This window comes from Podarcis filfolensis (assembly GCF_964270895.1).
Source record: "Podarcis filfolensis genome assembly, chromosome: 8".
NCBI classification, from domain to species: Eukaryota; Metazoa; Chordata; class Lepidosauria; order Squamata; family Lacertidae; genus Podarcis; species Podarcis filfolensis.
The window spans coordinates 67,186,471-67,214,458 of record NC_139611.1 but is presented as its reverse complement, the minus strand read 5'-3'; the positions used below and the strand labels follow the sequence as shown (position 1 = coordinate 67,214,458).

The 27,988-nt window shown below is 43.7% G+C and overlaps 2 protein-coding genes across 3 annotated transcripts in view; one reads left to right on the top strand and one right to left on the bottom strand.

The window, feature by feature from the left end:
* Window positions 1-1,076: 1,076 nt before the first annotated feature.
* On the top strand, window positions 1,077-19,984 carry MECR (mitochondrial trans-2-enoyl-CoA reductase). Of its 2 annotated transcripts, none has more exons than XM_083627695.1 (10): window positions 1,077-1,325; window positions 9,560-9,657; window positions 11,578-11,709; window positions 12,453-12,596; window positions 13,591-13,693; window positions 15,499-15,601; window positions 16,173-16,246; window positions 17,605-17,665; window positions 17,914-17,986; window positions 18,802-19,984. In XM_083627695.1, exons 1-10 carry the CDS (start codon window positions 1,171-1,173, stop codon window positions 18,963-18,965), a joined length of 1,107 nt encoding a protein of 368 aa, XP_083483821.1. In that variant the 5' UTR covers window positions 1,077-1,170; the 3' UTR covers window positions 18,966-19,984. The 2 variants fall into 2 exon arrangements, with proteins under 2 accessions (XP_083483821.1, XP_083483822.1); XM_083627696.1 differs by lacking the exon at window positions 1,077-1,325 and adding an exon at window positions 3,589-3,744.
* A 1,003-nt stretch (window positions 19,985-20,987) lies between these two features.
* LOC310769109 (putative transmembrane protein 244) overlaps window positions 20,988-27,988 on the bottom strand; it is a 57,932-nt gene continuing 50,931 nt past the window's right edge. Inside the window, exons 4-6 of the mRNA XM_083628218.1 lie at window positions 26,783-26,908; window positions 23,339-23,383; window positions 20,988-21,722 (exon numbers count right to left, since the gene is read on the bottom strand). Of these exons, the coding sequence (XP_083484344.1) occupies window positions 21,643-21,722; window positions 23,339-23,383; window positions 26,783-26,908 (251 nt within the window). The 3' untranslated portion in view covers window positions 20,988-21,642. The remainder of the gene's footprint in view (window positions 21,723-23,338; window positions 23,384-26,782; window positions 26,909-27,988) is intronic.

The window sequence follows — 27,988 nt, the reverse complement described above, 5'->3', positions numbered from 1 at the left end:
AACACTTAGTTCTGGGTTTTTGGCGTTCAGGAGCCTATTTGTTCGTCAAAAAGGCCATTCAAGAACCAAGGTAAGGAGGTAAAGGTAAAGGACCCCTGGACGGTTAAGTCCAGTCAAAGGCGACTATGGGGTTGCAGCACTCATCTCGCTTTCAGGCAGGGAGCTGGCGTTTGTCCACAGACAGCTTTCCGGGTCACGTGGCCAGGATGACTAAACCGCTTCTGGTGGAAGAACACTGTGGTGGAAACCAAAGCGCACGGAAACACTGTTTACATTCCCACCACTGCAGTACCTATTTATCTACTTGCACTGGCATGCTTTCGAATTGCTAGGTAGGCAGGAGCTGGGACAGAGCAACAGGAGCTCACCCCATTGTGCGGATTCAAACCACCCACCTTCTGATCGGCAAGCCCAAGGGGCTCAGGGGCATACCCAAGAGGCTCAGTATACAGTAAGCCCGAAACTTACCACATGGGTTATGTTTCCAGGATCGCACCTGAAGCCAAAATCGGATATAGTCAAAACACATTGGGTTCAATGCTGGGCATAGCTGTCAACGTTTCCCTTTTTAAAGGCAAATTCCCTTATTCAGAATAGGATTCCTCGCAAGAAAAGGGAAAAGTTGACAGCTATGATGCTGGGCAGGGTTAAGCCAAATTATTTTTGTCCCACTCGCCCACCACCTTCCTTTCTTTCTTTCTTTCTTTCTTTCTTTCTTTCTTTCTTTCTTTCTTTCTTTTGGCAAGCACATAAAGCTGAATCCACATACGTTGAATGCGCTTAAGTCGCAGCCTTGCTGCGTATGATTTTAAATGGGGGGTGCATTTCTTCTATTCAGTTATTGCATATAATATCCCACCTCTTTCTCCAAGGAGCTCGAGGTGGCACAAGCATCCTTTCTCCACCCCCCAAACCCTCATTCAATCGCAGGTGAGGCTGAAAGACGCATCAACTCCCACTCCGGCATTTCCCCACCCCTTGAAATAAAAAACCAGGCGGCCGCCGGCACATCCGCTGGTCACGTGCCACTCCGCCCAGAGAAAGGGAAGCCCCTCCCACTCTGCGTGAGTGGCGTGAAGGGAGGCGTGGCGATGACGCGCGTTGATACTGCCCGGCAAGAAACGCTAGAGCTCTCGTCATCCCCGCGCGCCACCCGCGGAAACGGTTGCTATGGGTTTAACGGCTGTGGCGGCGCGAGGGAGCCGCGCTCGGCCGCTACGGCCTCTGTTGAGCGCCGGTCTCCGGGCTCTGTCGGCGTCGGCTGCCCGGGCGCGGCCTCGCGGGCTGGTCTACGAGCAGCATGGGGAGCCGGCTCAGGTCCTAAAGTAAGGGAGGGAACTGTTTGGGCTGGGCCGGGCGTCCGCTTTGCCATGGAGACAGCAGGTGCGGTGGGGAGAAGCCACGTCCACACAGCCCAACGGCGCTATAGACGTCTGCTTGGAAGGGGAAAAGCCCCGCTGTGTTCCGTAGGGTTAGTGGGGGGCTGCGTTATATAGCTCAGGGAGTCCTGGGTTTGCAGCCTCAGAATGGGCAAGAATTAAACTGGTGGAGCGGGAAACCACTACCGTACCAGTGCATCGCCCGGGCTGGAGGAGGCTGTACCTGTTGAATTTATGCCTTTCACGTAGGTATGGCATGGCATGATGGCAAGAAGCACCAGGGCGAGAGGAGGCTGGAGAAAGAGAATACAGTGGTACCTCGAGTTACAGACGCTTCAGGTTACAGACTCCGCTAACCCAGAAATAGTACCTCGGGTTAAGAACTTTGCTTCAGGATGAGAATAGAAATTGCACAGCGGTGGCGCAGCAGCAGAAGGCCCCATTAGCTAAAGTGGTGCTTCAGGTTAAGAACAGTTTCAGGTTAAGAACAGACCTCCAGAACGAATTAAGTTCTTAACCTGAGGTACCACTGTATTTAAGTCGTTGGGGAAGAGAGAGATTACATGCTTCGGCTGTTCTCCTACCTAGTGTGTTAAGTTTATTCAAAGCTAGAGCTCCTGAGTGTAGGTGCATAGTATTTCATCACCTGTAATCATTATATCATTGGAGATGGCATAAAAATAAAATGCAATTTCAGAACTTAAGCTTTTGTTCTGGTTTTGTGTGTGCATTGGAACTGGCCTCTGTGTACTTAGGAATTTTCCTTTCCTCCTTGCACTCCCCGCTGCCCTGCTCTTTTTATTTGACCTTCTCTAAGATGTAATGGCCTGGGATATAGGTCCTGGTAAATGGTGACCTAGCCTTGGTTTCTCTTTTTCGGTAAGTGTCTGCCTTTGTGGCTGTGTTAAACTTGCAAAGCTTGATCAAGATTTCAAAGGACTTCCAAGAGGCCCTGAAGCTCCTGTACTGTCACAGCCGTTGCCTTATATTCACATTGACTCTATTTCCTGAAGAGCAACAGAAGTAAAACAATTCAGAGGTATCCCCAAATACTTCAGTTCTCATGATGAGGACGTGTGTGGAAGTTTATTTCCACGCTTTGCAGTTGCAGATTTGCCCATCACGGATTGCTGTTTCTGAATTGGTAAACTAAAGACCCCAACTGACAGATATTGCAGAGTAGTTCTCAGCTGCTGGGCATCAGCTCTCAGTGATAGCATGTGCAAAACATTTAAATAGTGAAATAATTGAAACAACCTTGTGTAGCTTATGGTAAGATTTTACATTCTGGTCCTAGAACCTCATTCTTGAGCATCTTTTACTAGATTGTTGCAAACATTTTTACATTCTTGTTGAAGGGACGTTGAATATAGTAGCTTTGGAGATCACATCCTTTTGGAAACTGGGCACAACACTCCTGTGCTGGACATGGGGATGTGTTTGCCATACCATATATGGCCAAAACACCCAGCTGTTACAGTCTCAGTGACTATTTAAAGTTCAGGTTTTATTCTGGGGGTTTTGGGGGGTGGGGGTTGGCCTATATAAATGATTAGTCAACTACTGAAATTTTCCAAGTATGCAAGCAGGTAATGTTTGTGTTAAGTAGGTCTGACATTAAGTCTGCCTTGTGTCAGATATAATACTCAATGGAGTGACATTTCTTCCTTCTTACTTTGAAGGAAGGCAGGGATAATCAAGCCTACAACTTTTTAGGTGGGATTAAAAAGTCAGTGTCCAGCTAACTGTAGGATTTTAAATCCTTTGATCATAGTCATAGTGAGATGAATACATCTGATTTTGAGTGAGAGCTCTCTTCTTGTTCAAAATGCATGTTTTTGCTTCTAAAATAGTAGGTTAGACTTTGTGGCAGAGAGACAGCTTGCTCCAAACACAAAATTGTAGATCTAAAGAGGAACTTCTGCTTCTGCTCTAATGATAGCTCATTTCTAATTTGAATGTGAGTTTTGAATTTCAAATTTTCTTACAAGATTATAGTATAGTATAGAAATTCTAGATCCAGTTGTAAAAAAACTGCCAAATTTCTATAGTTATCTGGAGATACGGATTTTAACTTCTGCTGTTTAAGTTGTAATGGCTTTGGGTTCCAAAATGTAGCATAAATAGTTTTTTTGAATCAGATCATGCATCTTTGCTTTGAATATTTATGTATTTTTATTACAACTAAAGTATGTTTTGAAATATTCAGACGTCACAAGGCTGAATTGGCTGCACAGCTGAGTTCAACATGGATAATTTGACCACACAAGGAGCAGGCTTGACGTTGATGGGTCTTTAAGCCAACTTCAAGCCTACCTTGTACAGGGATCAACGGTGCAATCTAGTCCCCACAGGGAGTCATCAGGTGATTGACAGGTGAATGACCTCACCAACATGTCAAATTGGGCCCACAAGGGGCAGGGGAAGATTGAGTGAAAGGTATCAGAACTATGACTTATGTCATATTGGGCTACTGGACAGTTAAAATCAATAGAAATAAACTTTAAGAGGTACACTTGCTTAGTATGCAAGCATTCTAGATGCCTAGCAGGAAGGTATCTTACCTCCCACATGCTAGTCCAGGAGGAGGAAACATGGCTAATAAGGCAATCTGAGGGGCCTAGGGTGCAACTTGGGTTGTCATCATGGGCAACCTGCAGGAAGAGATTTTTAGTGGTCTGACTGGGGATGAAGAAGGCTATAAATCTATTTGGGACAATAGGTGAGGAAAAATGGTGTCAGCAGAGGTTATGAAAGAAGCAGTGGAGGCTGGAGAAAGTTGTTGCAATGCTGATATAAAAACTTTGGAATGTGCTGCTAAGGATACTTGTCCCTGTTTAGTTATGGTAAATTGATTCTGCACTCTCTTCCCCTGATTCCCGTGTTACTTCTTGAAAGTGCCACAGTGATATTTAATTTCTGTCCTGAAAGGAAATCAAATATGACAATTGGCCATAAAATTCCCTGCCCAGCATCTTGTAGATTAAGCAATGGATTTCTTACACAATTTACTTGATCAGTTGAAGCGAGTGACTATTATTCAGCTGAATGGCGTAATAAATTTGAGCAAATTTGGATGATTAGGTTCCTGCCATACTTTGCTGGCAATGTAGTAATTAATGGTCTGTCCGCATTTCCATTAGAACATCAATTTTTCAAGGGAGCTATAAATTTAAAAAATCTGGTCTGTTCAGAAATGTTGAGATCAAGGGCTCAGACTAAACTGTCTTCTCTACTGGATTTTACTGTTCCTGGTTTTTCAGCACCAGCTACACTAGCTGCACATCTGGCATCTTATAAGATAAATATATTATTAACCACATGCCTTTAGTCACTAAAAAAATAGTGGCCTGAGAAGTCCCTTTTTGGTCCATGAAAGAACCATGTATGCCTGTCACAGTGCTATCTTATGGTTTATAGAGGACTATGCTATGATAGCATCACAAAATGTTCTTTCTTTTCCTTTTAAAAGCAGGGGTGGCAAGCCTGTGGGATGTATTCAGTCCCCCCCCCCTCCATTTGCCTACTTTTAAAAATTACTTTTTTTAAGATGCAGACTGCTCAGGTCAGTTCCCAACTGTACTGTTGTGGTGCAGAAAGGGTTCTTATAGCACCACCACCCCCGCTCCAAATTTGTCCTGACAGGGATGTTACTGTGTGTCTTCTCTGTGTGTAGAGAACATTGGGTAATATGTAAACCCTTCCTTCCTCTGTTACGTTCTAGCATGCAGAGAAGTGGAAGCTAAAATAGGAGTCTGCAAGTAAAGGAGTAAGCTTTCTTTTCAGTTAATCCTGGAGTTCTGTGACCAGATGAACAACAGATGGCAAGACAGTTGAGGGGATGTACCCTGCTGACACACTGAAAGCTGGCCTTGCAGAAGAATCTTCCTGTTCCGTAAGATCATATTCTGAGGTTTTAGGTGCCCTAACCTTCAGAAGTTAGAAGAGTGGTGTCCAGGGGTAGGGCCTCTTCTGTGTTGGCACTCTTAGTGTTGAATACATGCCCCCAGATAGCTGTTTGGCCCCTGTCCTTTATATTTAAGACCCCCATCAAACTGTGTTTCATGTTCTATTTAGGGCATTCAGTGGGTGATTCCTGCCCCTCTTGTTTTTATTTAATGCAGCTGCTATTTTTTTTACTGGATTTTGCTGTTCGTTGGTTCTATAGAGTATTGGACTAGATGACCCCCAGGGTCCCTTCCAACTCTGATTTGGATTCTATGATAGGATGCATCAAGAGGTGACAAGCAAGGAGGGTCCATCAGTTATTTTGGTGCTCCAGGAGATGATGCTATCTCTCCTTTCCTGGAAGGAAAAAGTCTTAGAGCTATGCTCCCCCACAGTCCCCCTCCACCACACCACTGTGTGACAGAGTAAGCAAAGTCTTTACCCTCAGTGGTGTCTCTGTGTACCCTACCCATGTGCTAAATGTAGAGTGCTGCTGCAAAGAAACCACTCCTATAAATCACTTTTATAAATCTTACCACTAATATAAATCCCAGATCTTCCTCTCCCCACCCCCTGTTTGAGGGCAGATAGGAAGTTGCTGTGTCTCAGTCCCTATGCAAACCTGGGGAGCTAAAAATTAGAAAATCCTAAAGGAATTTTTGCTTTATCTCTGACATAGAATGAACAAGTCTCCAGGTGAAGGTGAGCTATTGCAGTGTCTCTGAGCAATTACTACGCTAACAAAACATTGCTGTGGTGCTCACCCACTTTTTAAAAAGGGGGTGGGGCAAGGCCACCCCAAGTGTGTGACAACAGTTGAGAGGAAAGTTTGTGCATGAATCTGCAACAAAGGGAAAATGAAGCGGGCTCTTTGTGGGAGGAAGATTAAATATCATGCAGGTAAAATACACTATGAATTTTACTACAGCACAAAGCTGCAGAGGCAAACAGAATGTAACCACTTGAGTCATGTGGATGATGGATTACTCTGTTTCAGTTAAGTCCAAACACATGAGCAATAATTCCAAACAGAGCTAAGCTATAAAGCCTCCCTAACTGCAGCACAGATGCTACTTGCGACTTGAACAAGGGCCTTGGTATTTGTACTTAAGAGTCTATACACAAATTCCCCATGACATTAATGGCTGCAAATGAGCAATTGTGTTTGTGATCGGTTGTTTTAGAACACTAGGATCAGAAGCCTCTGAAAAGAGTTGTCATGCTTTCAGAGGAAATGGCTAGAACAGGTTTATTAAAACAGCCAAACCTATTTTAATTCCAACAGCTCCAGCTGTGTGTGGCTTGTATCTTTGTGGAAAAAGATTAAACAATGTTATCAGTGCTAAATCCATCAGTGATGGATAACATTGTGGCAAACATTTCGCTCTGTGTCTAAGATGTACCAAACGCTGCTGTGAAAGGAAATTATTTTACAACCTAAAAATGCATTTTTCAGAATCTGATCCCTATGATCTTATGTGGCAATATTAACTAAATGTATATACTATTTGTTAAGAGTAAGGGCTCATAGTTTGGAGTGTGCCCTGTCCCTGCGCCGTATATGGGACCGTCTACATTGACCATCATTGAGAGATGTAACAGATATATTCACACCCCAGTGGTTTATTTTATTGTAACTTCAGAACTTCTGACCTCCCCACAGTTTATTTTTATTAAGAATAATTTCCTGCCTTTTGCACTGATAGCAACCTTACAGTGGCAACAATAAAATGCCTTTCTAAACAACTGAACAGCAAAATAAAAACAGCCAGGACAACGTTCTGCTGTAGGCTATATTGATTTACTCTGCAGTAGCCTGTCCTGCATTGGCTTCAAAGCAATGTGTGTTAGTAAACCGACCATAACATTTTAAAAAATGTAAGTCTGTTTATTAGAATGAACACTTGGTGCCTGACATGTTAACTCAAAAGTATGCGTAGGATTGTAGCCTTTGGTAAAAATGGGATGCATTGTCTCACTGCATTCATCCCAACATACATTTCATAGTTGTAATCTTATGCATGCTTTCTTTGAACTGTCTTATTTCTCTGCAAAAGGCAAAATCCCAAAGTGTTTTACCAGGGGCAGGTACCAGTAAATAGGGGCTACTCCTTTTTTAAAAAAAAATAAAAAAATGAAGTGATTATGAGAGTTCAAGCTTGGAAACCGTGCCCAGAAATACCCACCAGGGAGCACAAACGACTTGGGGTGAATAAAAAGAGTTGTTTTTTTTCATCTTCTGTTTACACAGAGGTTCAACACATATTTTCAGAGACCCTCCATGCATGGTCAAATAATGCTAATGTCCAAGTGCTAAAATTTTTTGAACATTTGTGTCTTCTGCTGTCTATTTCAAAAGTTACATTTCCAATATGTTTGACAGATTGCTGTAGCTCAGATGCAGAGGGGGGAACCTGCAGTTCTCCAGATGTTGTTGTGCTACAGCTTCCATCATCTTATGAACATTGGCCATGTTGGCTGGGGATGATAGGAGTTGGGAGTCCAACAGCATCTGGAGAGCTACAGGTTCAACACCCTGTTCTAGCTGTTGAGATTCAACCTGCTTTCTAAATTGCCTTTTCAATCATTTTTGTGTGTGTTTTTATCATGTATTTTATGGCTTTATAGGTGAATGATCTTGGTGTGATGTGGCTGCCTTTTCAAATTGTATTAGTCTGGCTTGTGATTTGTAATGTGGTAGTGTCATTTTTGCTGTGTTTTTGCTATTGTGTGATATTCTTACTGTGAGCTGCTTTGAAAGCCCTAGGGCAGGAAAGCAGGGTTAAAAAAATCTAAATATAGACAAACTTTTTGCTGATGGGTTTTTATAACACTTCAAAGCCTTTAGGGAAGTCCCTTATTAGCTGAAACTAATTTTCATTATTGTGTTGTCGAATCTAACCTTTAATTACTGAGATGCTTTGGTCTCTTTTGAGGGCAAAAGAACTGAACTTTTCCACTCTGCTCTCTGGGGTAGCAACAGAATTGTTGACAGATCAGATGATGGACCAATTCATTGGGATGTAGTGTTTGCCTGTTTGTGTGTGTGATGTCTAGTGTGTTGGGCAGGTGCTTCAGTAAAGATGCAGCGAATTAATTTGGCTGCCTACTGTGTCCAAGCAGCTGGAAGTCAGGGTTTCTTTTGCAAAGGGTATAAGGTGGCCAGAGCCAGTGCAGGGATCCCACTAATGCCAGGTAGCACATTTTAGGTCTTCCATGTGCATTCTTTAGAAGGATGTTGGTTGCTTCCTCACCATAGCAATTTAGTGCTTCAGAGACACTGCTTCTAACAAGTCAGCTGGAATTACAACATTGACCTCATATAGCACTTGACATAACACTATTTTCCCCCATGAAAAATCTGTCAAATCCTAGACTTATGGGTGAGAGCTTTAATATGGGTTTACTCAGAAGTAAGTCCCATTCATTAAAGATGCTGCTTCTCCCTGCCACTGTCTGCTTAAAATATGCTCCTGGTTATTCCTTGGCGACTGGTGCCTTTTAAACTTGGTGCCAAATGCAAGCCCTCCTGGGATTGATTCCGCTCAGTAGCTCTGAATTGGAGCTCCCAAGTGACATCAATCTCTGCCAGAAGTGGAGCTTGAAGACAGCATCAATCAGCTGATCTGCATTGACTTCAAGCTCTGCTTGGATTGGCTGGTATCTTCCTTTGCAGCACAACGTGATCTCAAAGAAAAATGGACATGATGATGCTACCAGATTGATGAGTTGGTAGCTGTGTCCACCTGTCAAAATGGCCCTCAAAGGGTGGGTGAGCTCGTGATTTAGCCTGCCAGCCAGATCCTGTTTCCCATCCCAGAATTAACACAGTATTCTAAATAGTGCTTTGCTAGTGTTATAGAGTGGTGCTGCAAATGCATTTTAAACAGAAACAAATGGCATAAGATAAAATAGGAGAATACAGAAAATACTAGAATGCAACAGGTTGGGAAAATCACTCAGTTTTCAGAGAATATCAATGAATGAATGATACCCATTGGTCACATATAAAACTGGTTAGGAACCCACAAAGGGTCCACAACTGTTCCTGCAGAAGGATGCTAGCAGAAGGTTTGAATGGTACTTAAACAAGTTCTCTTTTGGATGAGAGGTTGAACCTGATGGATGAATACTTTAAAGACAGATTAAAATCCATCAAAATGCTTAAGAATCACATGGGTGAGAAAGAGCCTTAAGCATAATATTGCATTTTTGTCTGCCTTTCCTTCCAGCCTAAAGGAGATAGATCTGGCAGAGCTGGGGGATTCTGGAGTCAATGTGAAAATGATTGCAGCCCCTATCAATCCATCTGACATCAATATGATTCAAGGTAACCTTGGCTTGCATGCAGACAGTTTCATTCTTGCTCCCCATATCATTTCTTCATATAATGCTGTCAGATGGTAATAAGGCAAAATAGATTGTCTGAATTTAATGATATACCCTGTGGAATATACCACAGAGGTTACATGGCCAACTTTCCTTCTTCTGCGCGTGCGCACACACACACACACACACACACACACACACACACACACACACAATTTGAGTCAGGTTGAATTCCTTTCCATCTCTGAAAACAATGTTTTCTAAGGGCCATGTCTGTCACTGTGTGCCATGCAAGTTATTAATGTTGTCTAAATACTTGGGAATGATTTGGCCACCAAATACATATAAGCAGCAAACCTCCATGAAGTGCATAAATATTCATATGTTATTTTCAGTAGTGAGGCTATCCACTTAATACTGAAGAGTGAAAGCAAGAAGTATCAGGAAGAGATGTTCTCCTTACTTTGCAGATTCTCTCCCAACACGCTCCCTCCCAGATTGGCTCTGACTGGTTTAGGCAGTAGCATGTTCTAGAAGGCAGCAATTGCCATTCAGCTGTTTCAGCTTCCTCACCCTGTTCAATAGCAACAAATTAAAATGACTGTGGAGGAATTGGCCCTTGTTGTGTTTAGGAGCGCATGGAGGATATGAAGGTGCCAGAACATCCAAAGCAGGTGGGCGAAACCTGTAAACCCCACGCCCTCCAAACCCTCCAAACATTGGACTACAACTTCCATCATTCCTGACCACTGGCAATGCTGAATGGGACTGATGGAAGTTAAAGAAACCAATGACAGCTGGGAGGCAGCTGGAACCCCATCCCTGAACTAGGGACCTGGGAGAAGGATGCAACTTCATTCCCAGAGACAGAGAGTGAGTGTTCCAACTGCTGCTGTGACAGATTTACCACTTTTCGCTTACCGTATTTTTTGCACCATAACACTCACTTTTTCCCTCCTAGAAAGTAAGGGGAAATGTCTGTGCGTGTTATGGAGGGAATGCCTACGGGTGGCGGGGGGGATCTGCTGCAGTCGTGAGCAGAGGATCCATGGTTCCCCTTCCTTCCCTCCTTCGTGGCTCGCTTTGAAACAGCAAAGCGGGAGAAGAGCCGCTGAGTGGGGAGGAGAGAGGGACAGAGAGCCTGCTACTTTAAAGGAGCAAAGCGGAAGAGGAGAGGAGCCGCTTACACGAGTGTAAGCGGCTCCTGTCTGGTTGGTTCCTTTAAAGCAAGCAGGCTCTCTGTCCCTCTCTCCTCCCCAATCAGCTCGCTACATAGCAGCAAAGTTTTTCAGCTCGCTAAGCCGGGGATGAGCGGGGAGGAGGAAAAAAAGCAGAGCCTGCTTGCTTTAAAGGAGCATAGTGGGAGAGGAGAGGAGTCTTCTCCCCTTATACCCCACTTCTTCATTATTAGCAGCATCCTTCTCCACCCACCCCACCCGTGTTCCTTGTCCCTTGAGTGCTTTTCCTTCCCTCCCCACTTAAAACATGATTACAAAGCACGGATCCACATGGATCCTCAGGATTTTTGCATTGGGCTACTCCAAACTCACTGTCAGATCACATGTCTGTGGCCACAGCATGAACCACAAAAATCATACATCCACTGTTTCATTTAGAATATTTTTTTTCTTGTTTTCTTCCTCTAAAAACTACATGCGTGTTATGGTCGGGTGCGTGTTATAGAGCGAAAAATACGGTACTTAAGTTGTAAATTGTCTTTTAGTTTATGTTCATTGTTAACCACCTTGGAAACTATTCTGATTGAAAGATGGGTGTTTCGGTCATAAGTAACGAATGCTCATATGCCTGTCACATGCTGGCATCTTGTTTCTGAATATGAAGAAAAAATGAAGCAAGTTTGAATATTGGCTTATTCTCAATAACTGCTTGGATGTTTTATGGTATAGTTGTCATCTTGCAGGGACGTATGCTACTCTGCCTGACTTGCCTGCGGTTGGTGGGAATGAAGGAGTTGGACAAGTGATTGAAGCTGGGAGTCGTGTGACTTCTCTGAAGCCAGGTGATTTGGTTATCCCAGCTGATGCAGGACTTGGTGAGTTTAAATAACTTTTTTAAAACAATTAACTAAGGAAAAATTGGCTCTGCAACTAAATAAGAGAAAGGAAACATACTCGTCAAGGGCCATAACCCGTCTGATAGTCTGATTCCCCAGTTTAAAGAAAGATGCCCTCTTTTGCTGTACATCTACAAAGACATGCACTTGAAAATCTCTGATGAAGATACAGTAGCGCCCACCTGCTTTCATCAATCAACTTACAATTTATGCCTAAGTGGGCAGAGTTTGCAGCATTTGGTGAATAGCCAAAAATTAATTATGTGACCTTCAGCAATAGTGCTTGTATTTTCTCCTCATGGGACAAAGAGAAACTTCTGAAGTCAGGGATTAATAAAATAGGGGGGGGGGTAAAAGTTGTGCACTGCAATGGTCATTGCCTGCTACATAGATACCCATAGTATGTTTACCTCTTAAACAACAACAGAAAATCAGGAGGTCCAATCAGTTCTCTTATCATACTAACTTAGGCCTGAAAAAAGAACAGCCCTTATGTTCTTCCAAGAAAATATTTGTGACCCAGCAACAGGCAAAAACTCAATTTATTTTCTTCTTTGCTCTTAGGCATGTCAGTAAACATTTTGAAACCACTAGCTTGCAGGAATTGAGCTATTCATAATTTTTGACCTATTTCTTGAACTGGAAGCTTCTAACTTAAGCTGCTTGTTTCTAGCTGCACTCTTTGCCCAAATTGGACTTTTTTCTTTAATCCCTCAAATCAGGAACATGGCGAACAGAGGCAATATTTGGTGAGGAGACCCTGCTGAAAATTCCTCCTGATATCCCATTAACGTGCGCTGCCACTTTAAGTGTCAACCCCTGCACGGCTTATCGGATGTTGTCAGACTTTGAGGTCTTGAAGCCAGGTGTGTACTGACAATGTGTTTTGTAGTATTTGTACATCATGAGCAACTTTACCAACTGGACATCATGCCCTGCTTTGGGGCTACACAGAGGCATCTGGTTGACCACTGGAGAAACCATTGGCCCTTTGTTATAATCCAGCTGGTCTGTACTGGAGTTATAAGATGCATCACTAGACTCTCTAGCAAGGATGCAGGGAGGAATAGAGTTGAGGGATGAGCAAAAGAACTCTAACTTGCCTTGCTCATCTTAATTACCTTTTAGTCTGGACAGCATAATCATGTCGACAGGTATTCTCAATTATTGCTCCTTCATCATGAATTTCATCCCCTGGGAGAATTTCCAAAGTTCAAGTCTGAGCCTGTTCGAGAAGCAGCATAAGATGAATTTTTGTTCTGTTTTTCCCAAGTGACTTTATGTGGCCAGAAACAAGGAGGGGGAAGAGTGAAACTCGGGCAGTGGAATAATTGCAACTGAGGCTGTATGGATCTTGTTGTGCTTTCATTCCTAGGCCACCTCTGCCTTGCCACTCAGATTTTTGTCTTCATTCATATTTCATTATTATCCCTTCTTCCTCCACCACCAAACACTCTGACTTCTCTGTTTTGTTTCATTTATTATCAACCAGTAGTGATTTAGCACAGACATTGATACCAGAATCTAAAGCTGCTGATGGAAACAACAAGATTTTAACAATGGTCAACCATTTTATCATTTCTAGAGCTAACCCTTCAAATTAGGACTGAAAGGGGTGATGGGTTCCTACTAAGAACAACATGGATTGTGGCTTCTCAGAATCTGTTGCATTTATGACGTGCTTGTGGGCTTCCCGTAGACCTCTGTGAGCAGAATGATGGACTAGAGAAGCATTTGGTCTGACCCAGCAGGGTTGCTCTTGTGTTTTATATTCTGTAACAGACAAGAATTAAAATTAACAAACTCCACCAAAGGAAATGAAAGGGAATCTTAAACAGAGATGCATCTGTTTGTCTGCAGGAGATTCAGTCATCCAAAATGCAGCCAATAGTGGAGTGGGGCAGGCCGTCATCCAGATCGCAGCAGCCAAGGGGTTCAAAACAATAAATGTGGTCAGAGATAGGTGAGTGTACAGTGAAACTGCTCATTCTGAAAATCTTTTCTATTTTGCTTTAGCCCAAACAGCTCCCCTAGTTGCTGCTTGGCTTGGCTTGGCTTGGCTTGGCAGGAGAGGGTATTCTCTTGGTAGCAATTCCCAAAGTTAGAGTTAAGCAGGTAAATGCATTACAGTCCTGCAACATGATTATAATGTAGGTTTTTTTAAAGTGTAGCATAACTTTCAGCAGGTACAGACAAAACCAGGTGCAAATTAAGAGTTCCACAATTTCTTAAAGAAAAGAAAACTTTTAAAACTGCCACAGAGACTGTTTTGGAGGGGGTGTTAACTGGAGTGGTGTCGTGTTTAGTATGTTGGACTAGGACCTAGCAGGCCAGGGTTCAAATCCCCACTCAGCCATGAAGCTAACTAAGTGACCTTGGGCCAGTCAGGATGGCCCAATTGGTTAAAGCGTGGTGCTGATAACGCCAAGGCTGCAGGTTCAATCCCCATTAAAGGGGGTTGGACTATATGATCCTCAGGGTCCCTTCGAACTCTATGATTCTATGACTGTTTCTCAGCCTAATCTGTGTCACAGAGTGGTTGTGTTGATGAAGTGGAGAGGGAAAGGACTATATATGCCACCTTGTGCTCCTTGGAGAAAAAGGTGGGATTAAATGTAACATAATAATAATTTAAAAAATAGAAGAGGGGGATTATAACCTTTCCCATCTGTGCTTCCCCACCCCCACCCCCTTCATTGAAATCTTTATCCTCAACCACTACTCAGAAATTGCTGTTATCTTCTCTGGGGGCAAAAGACAGTCACAGTTTAAGTATGTTATCTTTGTCCTTCAATGTGGTTAATGCAGCATGAGGAGAGGGCCAAATATATGCCCTACCCCAAGAATGTAAGAACAGCCTTGCTGGATCAGGGCAGCCAGGCCCATCTAATCTAAGGGAAGTGTTCTCTTCTCACAATAGCTAGCCAGATGTCTATGGAAAGCCACAAACAGGACATGAGCACAATAGCGCATTACCACCAGTATTCTCTACAACTAGTATTCTGATGCTGGAGGTCGTATGTATCCATCATGTTTTATCTTCCATGATTTTGCCTAATCCCTTTTGAAAGCTGTAGAAATTAGCTGCCATCAGTACATCTTGTGGTATCAGGTTCCATAGTTTAACTATTTACAATATTTCCTCTTCCCTGTTCTGAATCTCCCACCATTCAACTTCATGGGATGCTCCCACAGAGTTAGATGAGAGAAGAACAACTCCTTAGCCACTAACTGTACACTAGGCATCATTTTATACATCTGCTTCACCACTTCCCAGCTTTCCCACCTCTTCACTGCTTCACATGCAGTGTTACATTAACCTATGGGTGTCTGAGTTTAGTTAATAATAATAATTGCTATTAACTGCTATATTATTATTATTTAAAGAAGCGTTTAATTGACTACATTTCTTCCAAACCCTCCCTTGTGTCTAGTCAATGAAAAGTGGGCATGTGGATGTCTGATTAAAAGGGATTTATTTTGGAGAAGAGTAGAGAAATGGAAGTGGCATGGCTGATGGCTCCCACACTTTGGTGTCTGAGCAATTGGCAAGTGGTTCCCTCAGCAACGTATTCTGAGGAAGCTGCTTCAGTGACTGGCTGCAGAAAGAACAGCAGAAGCTTTTCCTTTTCTCACTAAATGAGGACTTGGGTTCACATGATGGCGAGTACAAGAAGATGTTCTCCATCACTACTGTGCAGCATGGCATGGTAAACAGTGGGTCTTAACATTAACTAGATTCCTTTTTCATTTGCCCTTCCTTCCCAGACCCAATCTCCAGGAGCTTGTAGACAGACTGAAGTCCCTTGGAGCAGACCATGTCGTCACAGAGGAGATGCTGAGAAAACCGGAAGTAAAAGAACTATTTAAGGTATAAGTGAAAACCAGATTTCTGGGGGACAGAGATGGCAAAGGAAAACTGGGTTGCTGCAGTGAATCACTACTGATTGATAATAAACGAAACAAAACAGACAGAGAAGACAGAGTGTTTGGTGGTGGTAGAGTGGAAGATAATGAAATATGAATGAAGACAAAAATCTGAGTGGCAAGGCAGAGGTGGCCTAGGACTGACACCACAACAAAAACCATACAGCCTCAGTTGCAATTATTCCCCTTAAAACTGAAGTCAGATTTTCTGCATTCCTTTCTGTTTCTCCTCCTATCTGCCCAGAAGCTGCCTCCTCGTATTATGGGCCAAACCATGAATCTTTTCAAAAATTCAAATCAGTTGCATCCTAGAGATAAAAGATTCCAGCTCATAGGAGTCTTGATTATAGTTGTATTGAATGACACAAAATGAGCCAGGTTCAGGTGTATGTGTCTCTTTGTGAGAATCCCTTCTGAAAGGTTGACATCTTGGAGCTAAAGCAGTAAACACATGCGGTGAGGGGGGAGGCAGTAAAAGAAGGAGCTTATTTTCTGTGCAATCTCTTGTTCTCCAGAAAATCCCTAGGCCCATATTAGCTTTGAATGGCGTTGGAGGGAAAAGTGCCACTGAGTTGCTGCGTCACCTGCAGTAAGTTGAGCTATTTGTTGGGGGTGCATTTTAAGTGTTTACTAAATGCCTTTGTCTTACTGTTTTTAACTGCTTGTATATTTCATATTTTAAACATTTTAAATATTTGCATTGTGAACTGCTCTGGGATAAATATTTAAATAAATGTATTTAAATAGTATTGCTTGTGGCTGGAATCCTCTAGTTCACAGTGCAGATTTACAAAATCCTCTCTTGGGTGTCTGCACTCATGTTTCTTGAAGAAACAAGATTGTGGGTGAATTGAAAGTCTTTATTCCTAATGTAAAAAAAAAGAGTTTTCCCAAGGATATGAGATTCCAGCTCCCAGCAGTCTTAATTGTAGTTATATTGATCATTATCACAGAGGTTCAGCATGGGTAACATTTAAGAGAGAAATTAAGATGTGTTAAAAGACATAGAATACCTTACTTGTTGAGCTAGTAACTTTCAAATGCCTGTCAGTGCTAAAGGGTCCCTTCTGCTGAATCTTGAGCATGCTTGAGTTTCATGTTCCGAGGGAATAAAGTTCTACATCTATATCTTCCATGAGAGACTCCTATGCCCAGTAGCTGTTTGAACATGGATCATGGAAGGACTGAAACCTACTCTTGAGCAAACTTAGCTGTCATCATGACTGGACACAGGAAGGGGGTTGGTATCCTAATTGGGACCCCACTAGTTTGGGACTTTATTGATCAAAGCTGGCTTGTGTTCCATAATTTAGTGTAGCCGCTTGAAATTACCTTGAAGGCCTGCCAGGTTCGGCAGACGCACTGCCAGGAGCCACCCTATTATTTAAAGGCAGACAATTGCCCAGGGCCACAAACCTGCAGATGTTCTTTCTGAAAAGGAACAGATCTCTCTTAGTCATAGACTTTAGGCAATAGACAAGGTGGATTCTGAATGCCAGTTGCAGGAAATCACAGGTGAGGAGAGTGCTGCTATGCTCAGATTCTGTTTGCAGGCTTCCTATGGGCATCTGGTTGGCTACTGTGAGAAGAGCAGGATGCTGGACTAGGTGAGCCTTTGACCTGATCCAACAGGCTGTTCTGAAAGGGCCCCTATGCACTTTTGTACCGTAACTCACCTTCCCAATATTTTGCTTGATCTAAATTTAAGACATTTTTCTCAGGAAAAGGAATGGCATTCTGGTGTTTGTGCAGTACTGTTTACTGTGAACTATTGGGCTGTGCTGCTTACAAATTAATCCTGGTAAAATTAGCCAGATATCCAGGAGATGAGAGAAGCTGGTCAACAAAGTAGACTTGAGTGCCAAAGTAAGAGGATATGCTTGCTGTCTGGAAATGGAAAAGCCCGACCATTTAATATTCTAATCGCACTGCTAATTCTTCCTATAGGCACAAAGGGACCATGGTTACCTATGGTGGAATGTCAAAGCAGCCTATAACAGCCCCTGTGGTGAGTAGCCATGAGATTTCTGTGGTTTACTTAATTCTTTTCTGCACATTTCCATTTGTTAAGGGGCAATAGCTTATTCCTGTTGTGTTTCTCCTTGCAACGAGTCATCTCTTTCCTTGGCAGAGTGCCAAATTCTTTGCATCTATGGGGCAAAACCATTCTCATGCCAGGTCATGTTGTCCTCCAAAATGTCCTCCAAAAGAAAATATATTGCAGAGCTTTCATAATCCCTCTGCTTTTTTCTGCAGAGTGCACTGATCTTTAAGGATGTGAAACTTCGTGGCTTTTGGATGACCCAGTGGAAGCGGGACAACGCACAGAGTAAGTGATGGTAATGTGCAATGGTGAAATAGTGTTTGGAAGAAAAGAGCAGGGTGATGTGTGGTCCCATATATTGATGAGAGAGAACTCTGCCTGAGACCCTGGAGAGCCCCTTATCGTCAGAGGCATTAGGTGACTTTGAGCTGGTTTCTGTGTATCTCTGCTATCCGGTTTTAGTGTTGGAATCTCTGATCTGTAGTAAAATGAATGTAAATGTGTAGTTGCACGTTATACCAGTAGTATGCTATAGATAATTCGCTCTGCCACCTGAGCCGCTCTTTGGCATCTTAGCCCACCTCACAGGCCACTGCTCTGCACCTGACTCCAATTGCTGAACATCAAGCTCTAGTTTAAACAACGAAAGAAACCACTCCTGTTCTATCCAGTGCACAAAAGAGGTATCCTGAACTGTGTTAGAACAGAACATAAGAAGAGCCTGCTGGATCAGCCCAATGGCCCATCTAGTCCAGCATCATTTTCTCCCAGTAGCAAAACAGACACCTATGGAACTTGCAAGCAGGATCTGAAGGCAAGGGCCCTCTCCCCTTCTGTGGTCTCCAGCGACTAGTATTCAGATACATTACGGCCTCCAGCTCAAGTTGGAATTTCAGTATCTCTGCCCTGAACAACATCCATGTGTTGTTTGTGTCACTTTTGACTTCCCTACTTCTAAACAATCAAAATCTGCTTATTAGTAGCAGTAGATTTATTAGCATCATTGCCTTTTTCATTCTTATGCCAGGACTTGTTCAATGCAAGCTCAGTTGTTTTTGAGAACGTTTTAATATATACTCTGCTTTGTTTCCTGTATACAGACAAAGAGAAACTGAGAGGAATGATTGAAGATCTATGTGATCTCATTCGTAAGGGTCAGCTCACAGCTCCAGCCTGCCAAGAAGTCCCACTGATAGACTACCAAGCTGCTTTGGAGTCTTCCATGAAGCCCTATGCACCAGCTAAACAGATCCTTGTTATGTGAAGCCAGTCTGATGGGGAAATTTGTACACAGCCTGTTCAGATGGTTTGAGGGCTCCCAAGACTAGAGAACTGAACTTTTTCAAAGCTCCATGCCCTGCAGCTTGGCAGAGGGGGAACTGTGGGGGGCAAATGACCCAGACTATCCAGTAATAGTGGTGGCGGGAGATTAAAGCTCTTGTTTCTATATGACTAGGAAACATTGGTTTCATGGCAGAAGGTGGGGTGGATGACCTAGGGAGGATGACCTGGGGAGACTTTTCCTCAGTGTACCCTGATCTAGATTTTCAGTGAAGGAACTGTACAAAAGCTGCTGTGTGCTAAAATTTCTTCCTCCTATAGCACACTTTTTGCTGGCTTTTCTGCACTTCAGCTCTGCTTCTGCAGATCGATTGCATTTTCTAGGATCAGGTACTACTGCATAATTAGGTATTTGGCCTTCTTTAGATGGAGAACAGCTTTTGAATTATGGACAGCAAAACCTGTCCATTTCCTACAAATCTTTCTTTTTTTTCTTTTCCACTTGTAACACTTCCTGTGTTTGTCCTTGTCTTAAGTAGCAATGTGCTCCCCCCATTCAAAATCAGGCATAAAAGTGATTGTACATTAGTGGCGTAGTTTTATATGGGAAGACAGATCTGGTCAAGACTTCAGGAAAAGTGAGGCTTGCCTACTAGCCCTCTTAATGTCTAGTGCGTTCTAATTCACATTGTTGGTCCATTAGCGATGGGCAACATGAGCTGTATCCAGCCTACCAAGGCTTTTCCCCTGGAGTTACCACTTTGCAGGTTACTTTCCGAGAGCGTTGATATGTCAGATGCAGCCTGCAGTCCTCAAGTGTCATCCTCCTAATCTGTATATAACGCATAGAAAGACTACTTTAAAATTGGTTATTTATATCAAGACTGTTGTAACTGAAATGAAGGCAAATTGTATTCGATTGCAAACCTGTTCTTGCAGAACCGTGTAATGACCGTTGAAATGCCAATGATTTTCGTTTCCAATAAAATTCTCTAGCTCTGATCAGTGATGAGATTTTTGCTGGAGCTTAGTAATAGGCTATGGCACTCTTGAAGCTGTTCAGTCACGTAGTGTTGCTATATCAGCCTCTGGGGTATTTCATGGTATTGCTTTAATAGCTTATATGGTGCTTTCACACATTAGACTTGGGCAGTGTAGAAGCTGGTATGTTTATACGCATTAGCACACACACACATAAGCATAAAATGAGAACGGCTGTGCTGGGCTTTGATGAACGTTATCAGTGCATGGACCAATTATGATGAGAAAGTATATCAGGCCCACAGAGATTGGAGATAAAACAATAGAAATGTTTTAAGCCCAGAGAGAAATTGTGTGATAGCCCTGGCAAAATCAGTCAATATTTCTTGGTGATACCATGAACTTGAAGAATTTGGGGTTTCAAAAGGGTTGTTTTTAGGGATCATTTTGAACATTTTGATTGCCCCTTTCCAGCTCTACAATATCTTTATTTTATTTTATTTTTTGCAGTGACCAAAACTACACCAGAGCTTTCCAAATTGTGTGGCACAATACGTTAGTGTGTCGGCTGCAGTGTGTAGGTGTGTCATGTGAACACTCCCTGTGCTCCTCTCAGGGCTGGGAAGGGGTTGGTTTAACCTCCATTTTGCTACTAAAAATGAATGACTGTGTCACAAAATGATGCATGTCTAAAAAGTATGTCACCAACGTGAAAAGTTTTGAAAGCTCAGCTCTACACAGTATTCCAAGTGTGGTCTCACATAGATTTTTATAATGGCAGTTTGCTTTTCCTAATGATCCCTAACATGGAATTTGCCACTTTCCACAGCTGCCCCACGTTTCCATTGAGCTATCCAATACAACTCCAAGATCTCATTCCTGGTCAGTTACTGCCAGTCCAGACCCCATTAGTATATATGTTGTAAGCAGTCCTGAGTAGTTGTTTTGCATCAGCAGGATATAAATGTTTTAATAAACAAAATACAATCATATTACATATAGTTGTACAAAAACAGTAGTTCTAAGGGGAAGGAAACATTCATTGTTTCAGTATGTGTGTGTTGCAGCAGATGACACCACAGACTCCAGAGGCACCTCCCTTCTTGCACTGGAAGAAGTCCCTATATTAGATGGTGCTTGCCCTCTGCAGTTTTTGTAAAGTATTTAAAATATTTTTTTAAATTAGCAATTTGTTTGTTTAATCAAGGCCACATTGTAAGCTGATATTTGTAACTGATTAACAGCTAAATGCTGCCGTCTGCTTAGGCACCCTTGTCAGCCTGTCTTTTTCAAATAGAATGCTGGAAGAATCTGCCACACACTGCCATAATCAGACTATAAGTCCATCTAGGTCAGCATTCTCTATTCTATGGTCTCTGGCAGTGGTCCTTCACATTCCCTTCTACCTGGGATTCATTTAACTTTGGGATTGAAAACGTGTGATGCTCCAAGTGTTGGACTCAAATTCCCCTGATCTCTGACTATTCACAATGCTGGCTGTGGCTGATGAGATTTGGAATCCAATAACAGCTAGAACTTTGCAGGATCCCCATCCCTGATTTAACTGGAGAAACCTGAAACTGAAACTGGGACCTTTTGCATGCTCCATGGTCCCTTTCCGATGAGCATGGAGTGCCTTGTGCTGTGTGTTGATGTGAAGAAGTGAGGCTGCTTTGAGCTTAAAGAAGGCTGTCTGTGTTGGAGCAAGCAAGGTAAGTTACGAGTTCTCCACTGCAAATCATGATGAAGAGGCCGCTGGCTGCAGAGGGAAGGTAAATTAGCATATGAAATATTGTCTAAATTAACCTAATCCTCTGCTAATAATTTATTTAAGATTACATCATTCCTTTCTTACTGATTACAGGTTTCTAAGGTGGTTTACAGGAACTCACGACCAAGTAAGATTAAGAAAAGAAATAAGGCAGCTGGAGGGCATCACATACTCTACTGCAGGGGTCAGAAACCTTTTCCAGCCATGGACCGGTCCACCCTCCCTCAGACCATGTGGTGGACTGGACTATATTGGGGGGGGGAGAACGAATTCCTATGCCCCAAACATGCATCCTGCAACCAGAAAGCTCAAACCAGGGGTCAGCAAACTTTTTCAGCAGGAGGTTGGTCCACTGTCCCTCAGACCTTATGGGGGGCTGGCCTATATTGGGGGGGGGGAGAAATGAATGAATTCCTATGCCCCACAAATAACCCAGAGATGCATTTTAAATAAAAGCACACATTCTAAAAGCACACTGGGAGCCAGTGTGATGTAGTGGTTAAGAGCGGTAGTCTCGTAATCTGGGGAACCGGGTTCGCGTCTCCGCTCCTCCACATGCAGCTGCTGGGTGACCTTGGGCCAGTCACACTTCTTTGAAGTCTCTCAGCCCCACTCACCTCACAGAGTGTTTGTTGTGGGGGAGGAAGGGAAAGGAGAATGTTAGCCGCTTTGAGACTCCTTAAAGGAAGTGAAAGGCGGGATATCAAATCCAAACTCTTCTTCTTCTTCTACTCGTGTAAAAAACACCAGGCAGGCCCCACAAATAACCCAGAGATGCATTTTAAATAAAAGGACACATTCTACTCATGTAAAAACACGCTGATTCCCGGACCATCCGTGGGCTGGATTGAGAAGGCAATTGGGCCACATCTGGCCCCCGGGCCTTAGGTTGCCTACCCCTGCCCTACTGCAAGATAGCCTAACAATGCTGTTAATGTTGCTGCAGCAACTTCCTCCCTTTCAAAGCTTACCAATGACCACAGGGGAATATACCTCCCTAAAAGAAATGGACTACCTAGCAACCAGTGTCAGGAATTCTTAGGGCACTTACTCTTGGGCAGCTGGGTAACTTGTGGGTCCTGGCTCTTCCTTGCAGTGGTGACTGATGAGTGTATATTACTAGATGTTCTCTAACTTCTTTCAGCTTGAAAGAGGGGGTTTGATGAGTGGGGCACAGCTTTATGCAGATCCACTCTTTGCCCATGTTTTTGTCCCTTTGCTGCCTGTTTATGGTCCTGTTGGTAGCAAATCCACCACTACTGGACATCATTTTGCTCTCTTTTACCCAAGAGAAGCCAGAATGAGACCAGGAAGCATTGCCCTTATGAAGCTGACATAATCATATAACTAGCCAATGAGAGTCAGCAGATCAGAGTGAAGGCAGGAAACAGGTTTTCAGGTTGTTCCTGACAAAATCAACAAACTGGGTGGTCTGGGCACAGCACGGTGAAAGTGAGAGGGCCACCTTGACCCAGCCCTCAACACCCTGTCAGTCAGAGGTGTGAACTCCCAAACAAAGCAATGCATGTTGGATTGACTTCGAATACTGCAGACCTTATACTATCCCTTCGAAAGCAGAGTTGGCTTTTTAAAAATAATCTTACCAAGCGCCAGCCACCATTGCCAAACCAGAGGAAATTCTTTCATTACTGCAAAAGACAGGTCAGAAAAGTCAGCTGAAAAGTTGGAGATATGCCAGCATCACTATACTGTAAAGCAGGGGTCAGCAAACTTTTTTGGAAGGGGGCTGGTTCACCATCCCCCAGACATAGTAGCAGGCCGGACTGTGTGCGCAGGAGCACACGCATGCGGTGGAGGGGGCTTCTCTCTCCCCCAGCCCCTCCCCTCCCCCTGCCTACCTCCGCCACCACTCTGCCTGCAGTTGGGAGCCGGCGGCGGTGGCGGCGCCTCTCCTTTTCGGGACAGCTTTCCCGGGCACCAGGCGCAGGGCCAGCAGGCGCACCAAGCTCCAGCCCACAGCGCGGCCATGGGGAGAGGCCGGTGGGCGGGCAGCAAGGCTTCCTATCAAAGCCCAGCCCCCTTTCTCTGCAGGGTGGGGAGAAGCCAGGAGGAGGGAGGAGACGCCACCACGGTGAGGGAGGGAGGGGGGCAAATCACCCAAAAATGGCGACCAAAAAAAATGGCGATCGCACCAATCCAAGCAGCGATTGCAGAACCATTCACAGGGCAGATCCAGAGGGCAATTGCGCTGGATGCAACCCGCGGACCTTAGTTTGCCAATCCCTGCTGTAAGGGATAATTTATTTGGTAGGAAAGAACGTATCGGAGAAATGTGGCATTCCAGGGTCCAAGGTCCCTTTGCTGCCTCTACTACTAACGTTTTTAGTAACCTGAAGCACAGCTTTGCCTTTCTGAAGGGTCAGGAAACTGTAGGCCCGAGGACCAAATGTGGCCTTCTAAGGCCCTCTATCTGGCTCTCAGAGCTCTCCTCAACCATACATCCTTCTGGTCCTGCTTTGAGTGTTTTTCCTAGTTAGAAAGAGTCCTTGAACTGTGACAGTGCATAAGAAGCAAGGCTGACTTCTGGGTTAGCATTGTTTGACAGCTGCCAAAGCCCATACCTCAGTGCAGGATCCACTACCAACTCTTGCCGCCTCCTGGCCTTGCTGCTGCTACCTATTCATCTTTCCTCTCCATCTTGAGTGACCCACCAGTACTCAGGATAACTGTACTTACAACATACATACACAACAGAGGTGGGACCATTAGCATGAATGGGTCACTGCCCCACCTGCCTGCCTTCTTTTTTTACAGTCAATCCTGAGGGTGGCACTGCCTGCTGGCTTCTTCCTCTTCTGTGTTCTCTGTCTCTGCCCTTTCGGAGGAGGATGGAGACAAAACTAGAGTTTATTGGTCCAGATCCTCCTCTTCCCTTCCAGTGCAGCATCTTCCAGCGAGGGGGCTGAGCTCCTTTCAGGTGTGTGCTGGACTACTAAAGTAGGTGGCTACCACCCTGTTCAGACATAGCAAATCCAATAAACCTGACTCATCTATCTGTTTGCAAGTCCATTCATCTCTTTGTGCAGCTCTTCCCCGTTCCTCGCTTCGCTCATCAATCATCTCTTAATTTGCCTATCTTAGCCCTTTCATCCATCCATCTCAATCTTGGAGCACAGAAGTTTGCCTCCCTCCGAGTCACAATTTTAAAGGGGGGAGAGAGAGTGACTGCACCTTGCTTTGGCAGCAGAAGCAGCTGCAGTTTATCATGCCCGAGCCAGGACGCCAACAAATCATGCCCATGTTGGAGGCCGATGCAGTGGCCCTAATCGGAAAACGCATGGGGACTGTGGCACGGGAGCAACACAATCCTTTCTACTAAGGCGCATGTGTCTGGCTCCCATTTAGCAAAAATTGCTTTGCTTATGACTAAGCAATTAGTCTTTTCCATAGATGCCCCCCAGCAACGCAATTGACATGGGAAGCCGAGGGGGAGCATTGCACCTCTCATGGTGACAGCGAAGTGATGGGTGCCTTTTTCCAGTCCATTAGCACCAGCAAGCTGCAGATGTCGGTGCCTGTCTTTCTGCCATTTCAGCGCGCAAGAGAAATGGAAGGCTCTTCCCTGTTATCATTGCTGCCATGATGGGAGAGAAGGAAAGATGGTTCCACATGGCACAGGGATTAATGGGACAGAACAATAGCGGAGGCAGGGACATGAGAGAAGAGGCGGGTGCCAGCCATTTGCAAGCTATTTAAAAACAACACTCTCTTCCTTGGTAATGTTCATATTTGCTTTAAAGCTGTTTTTAAATTTGATTTTGCAGGATCATTAGCTGTTACTGCTGCTTCTAGGGTGGTGGGGGCGGAGAGGATGCCTGTGGGAAGAAGGGAAAAGTTGGCTTTGTCTGCTGGGTGAACTTTTTAGGCCAGGAGTGGGGAACCAGTGGCATTGGACTACAACTCCCATCATTCCTCTGGCTACTTGGCGTGCTGGCTGGTGTGAATGGGAAGGTCACAGATGTATCCATTTTTGCAAAACAATCTCTCCTGATATAACACATTTTATGTAATTTTTGCTGATAAATGCATTTTTAATGCACACTTTACCCTAATACATTTTTGTACTCGTTGCTTAGCTGACAACCTGCGTTGCAAAATTCGGATAAGTGCAAATTTTGAAGGATGCCTGTCTATTGTTTTTCATCTTCTTTCATTAAGTGCAGCTTAGGTTAGCCTGCCTTTAAATACAAAGTGAATTACATTTCTCTCCTGCCCATAACCTGGATATATTTTGTTCTTTCATCAATAAATTCCTACTCAAGTAAACCCACTGAAGTGAAGACTATAGATGGTCATGTTTATGTCAGTGGGTCTACTCTGAGTTGGACAAGCCTTAAATACCATCTGAAGTCGTTATTATGATGGTGATTAGTAATACTGTTTTGCATTGCATGTGGAATTTGTATTATACTCCCTTGTATTAACTTGCTTTGGGGGTGACTTATAAACTGCTTAGAAACTTTTGTAGAAATATGAAGCAGTATATAACTTAAGTAAATAAACAAAAGATTTGAACATGACTGATACCGTATTGGCCCAAATATAAGCCGCACTCAAATGTAAGCCACACCTTTAAAATTGGAGAGGAAAAAAGAAGAAAATAAAAAATACCCGAATATAAGCCACTCCATTCCTCACTGCTCCTGGCTGCTTATGGAGGGTGGGGATCCGTGCTGCATTGCCAATGGCCTTTCCCCTATCTCGCCCTCTCCCTTCCCTGCCTTGGGGGAGAGGACAGGGGAATACACATGGGGCGGGCGCCGCTTTGCCACGTTCCTGGCGCTGTTTGCCCCGTGCTTCTGGCTGCATACCGTAAGGTCACAAATATAAGCCACACTTTAACTTTTCACGGTTGGAATTTGGGGGGAAGTGAGGCTTATATTCAGGCCAATACGGTAATATCTTAGCTGGACAGTTGGCTGTTACTTCACTGGTCCATGAAAGCTGCAATCCAGTGCCAAACGTTGCTCCTTTTTCCATCCTTGAAAGGGTCCCTCCAACTTAGCACATGACTGCCTTGAACTCACCTGCAACAGTCAAGAGCACATGGACCATGGTAACAGTGATGGTATAATCCCAGACCCAGCGTTTCAGGAGCACAGCAAAGAGGAGGCCGCTGATCAGAAAGGTGGTCTCCATCGACAGCACGTTTGCTTAGGAAGGAGGAAAAGGGAAAGAAAGCCTTCAATGACCTGGTGTAATCCAGATATTCTGGATTATAAATTGGGGCGGGGGGGGGGGAAACAACAACAGCACCCAGCTAAAATTCTAAACTACAGTCGTTCTCCTGTATAGTAGAGCAAAATGTCTTTTTTTTTTTAGAATAATTTTTTATTAACCGACCAATCACATCAAATCAAACCAAATTACATAAATTCCAAATTACACAGCCGAATTTTACATTTTTGTTGCGGGTACCCATATTTCAAGTTCCGAAGGGGATCCAATCAACTTCTTGCTTCTTACTGCTGTTTTAATGTCCACAAATCTAACCTTATGATGTTCACAGTACTATCCAGTCCTTTCTTATTGTTTTTCCACATCTCTTGTTGTTATTTTCATATATTTTTCCTTTCTCTTTGTGACCTCTGATAGTCTCCACAAGCTGGTTAGAACATTTTGTAATCCTGCGTGGATATTATTTTTTTTTATCCAGTAGCCATATCCAGACGTTTTCCATATAACATCACTTCCATACATCAAAACAGTCTTAGCATCATTAATCTTCACCAATCTGCCTCCTTTCTCAAAACCTCTGAGGAGATTCACCAGGAATGCAGTCTGAAAACAAGTCCGTTCTTCCTCCCGGCTATAAATCCTTTGGCAAGATGGCGACTCCGAATTAATTGCTACGCCATTCCAAAAGCTCTTATTGCTTCTCGATCTCCATAAAGCATACTTTTGGTTAAAGTTTATCTCCACACAGACCTTAATCATCCTGCTTGGGTCAGTTCAACCGACAATTCTAATGAGGAGGGGTTCTTGTAAATCACATAGAAGGAAAGTAAAAAAGGTTTCCCCCCCCCATTCAGTCCCGTTGTCAACATACCCAGCCTTTGGTGTATCTTCATCGTAAAATATTCCTGTTTCTCCAACCCGTCGTCTTCTTTCGCAGAGGTCACTTAAATTAGCAGACTTCACTCCCCTTCTTCACTTGAAATATGTGCATTTGCTACTTTTGTAATTAATTATTCCAAATTGCTGCAGCTAGTGCGCGATCAGAGACAGCATCC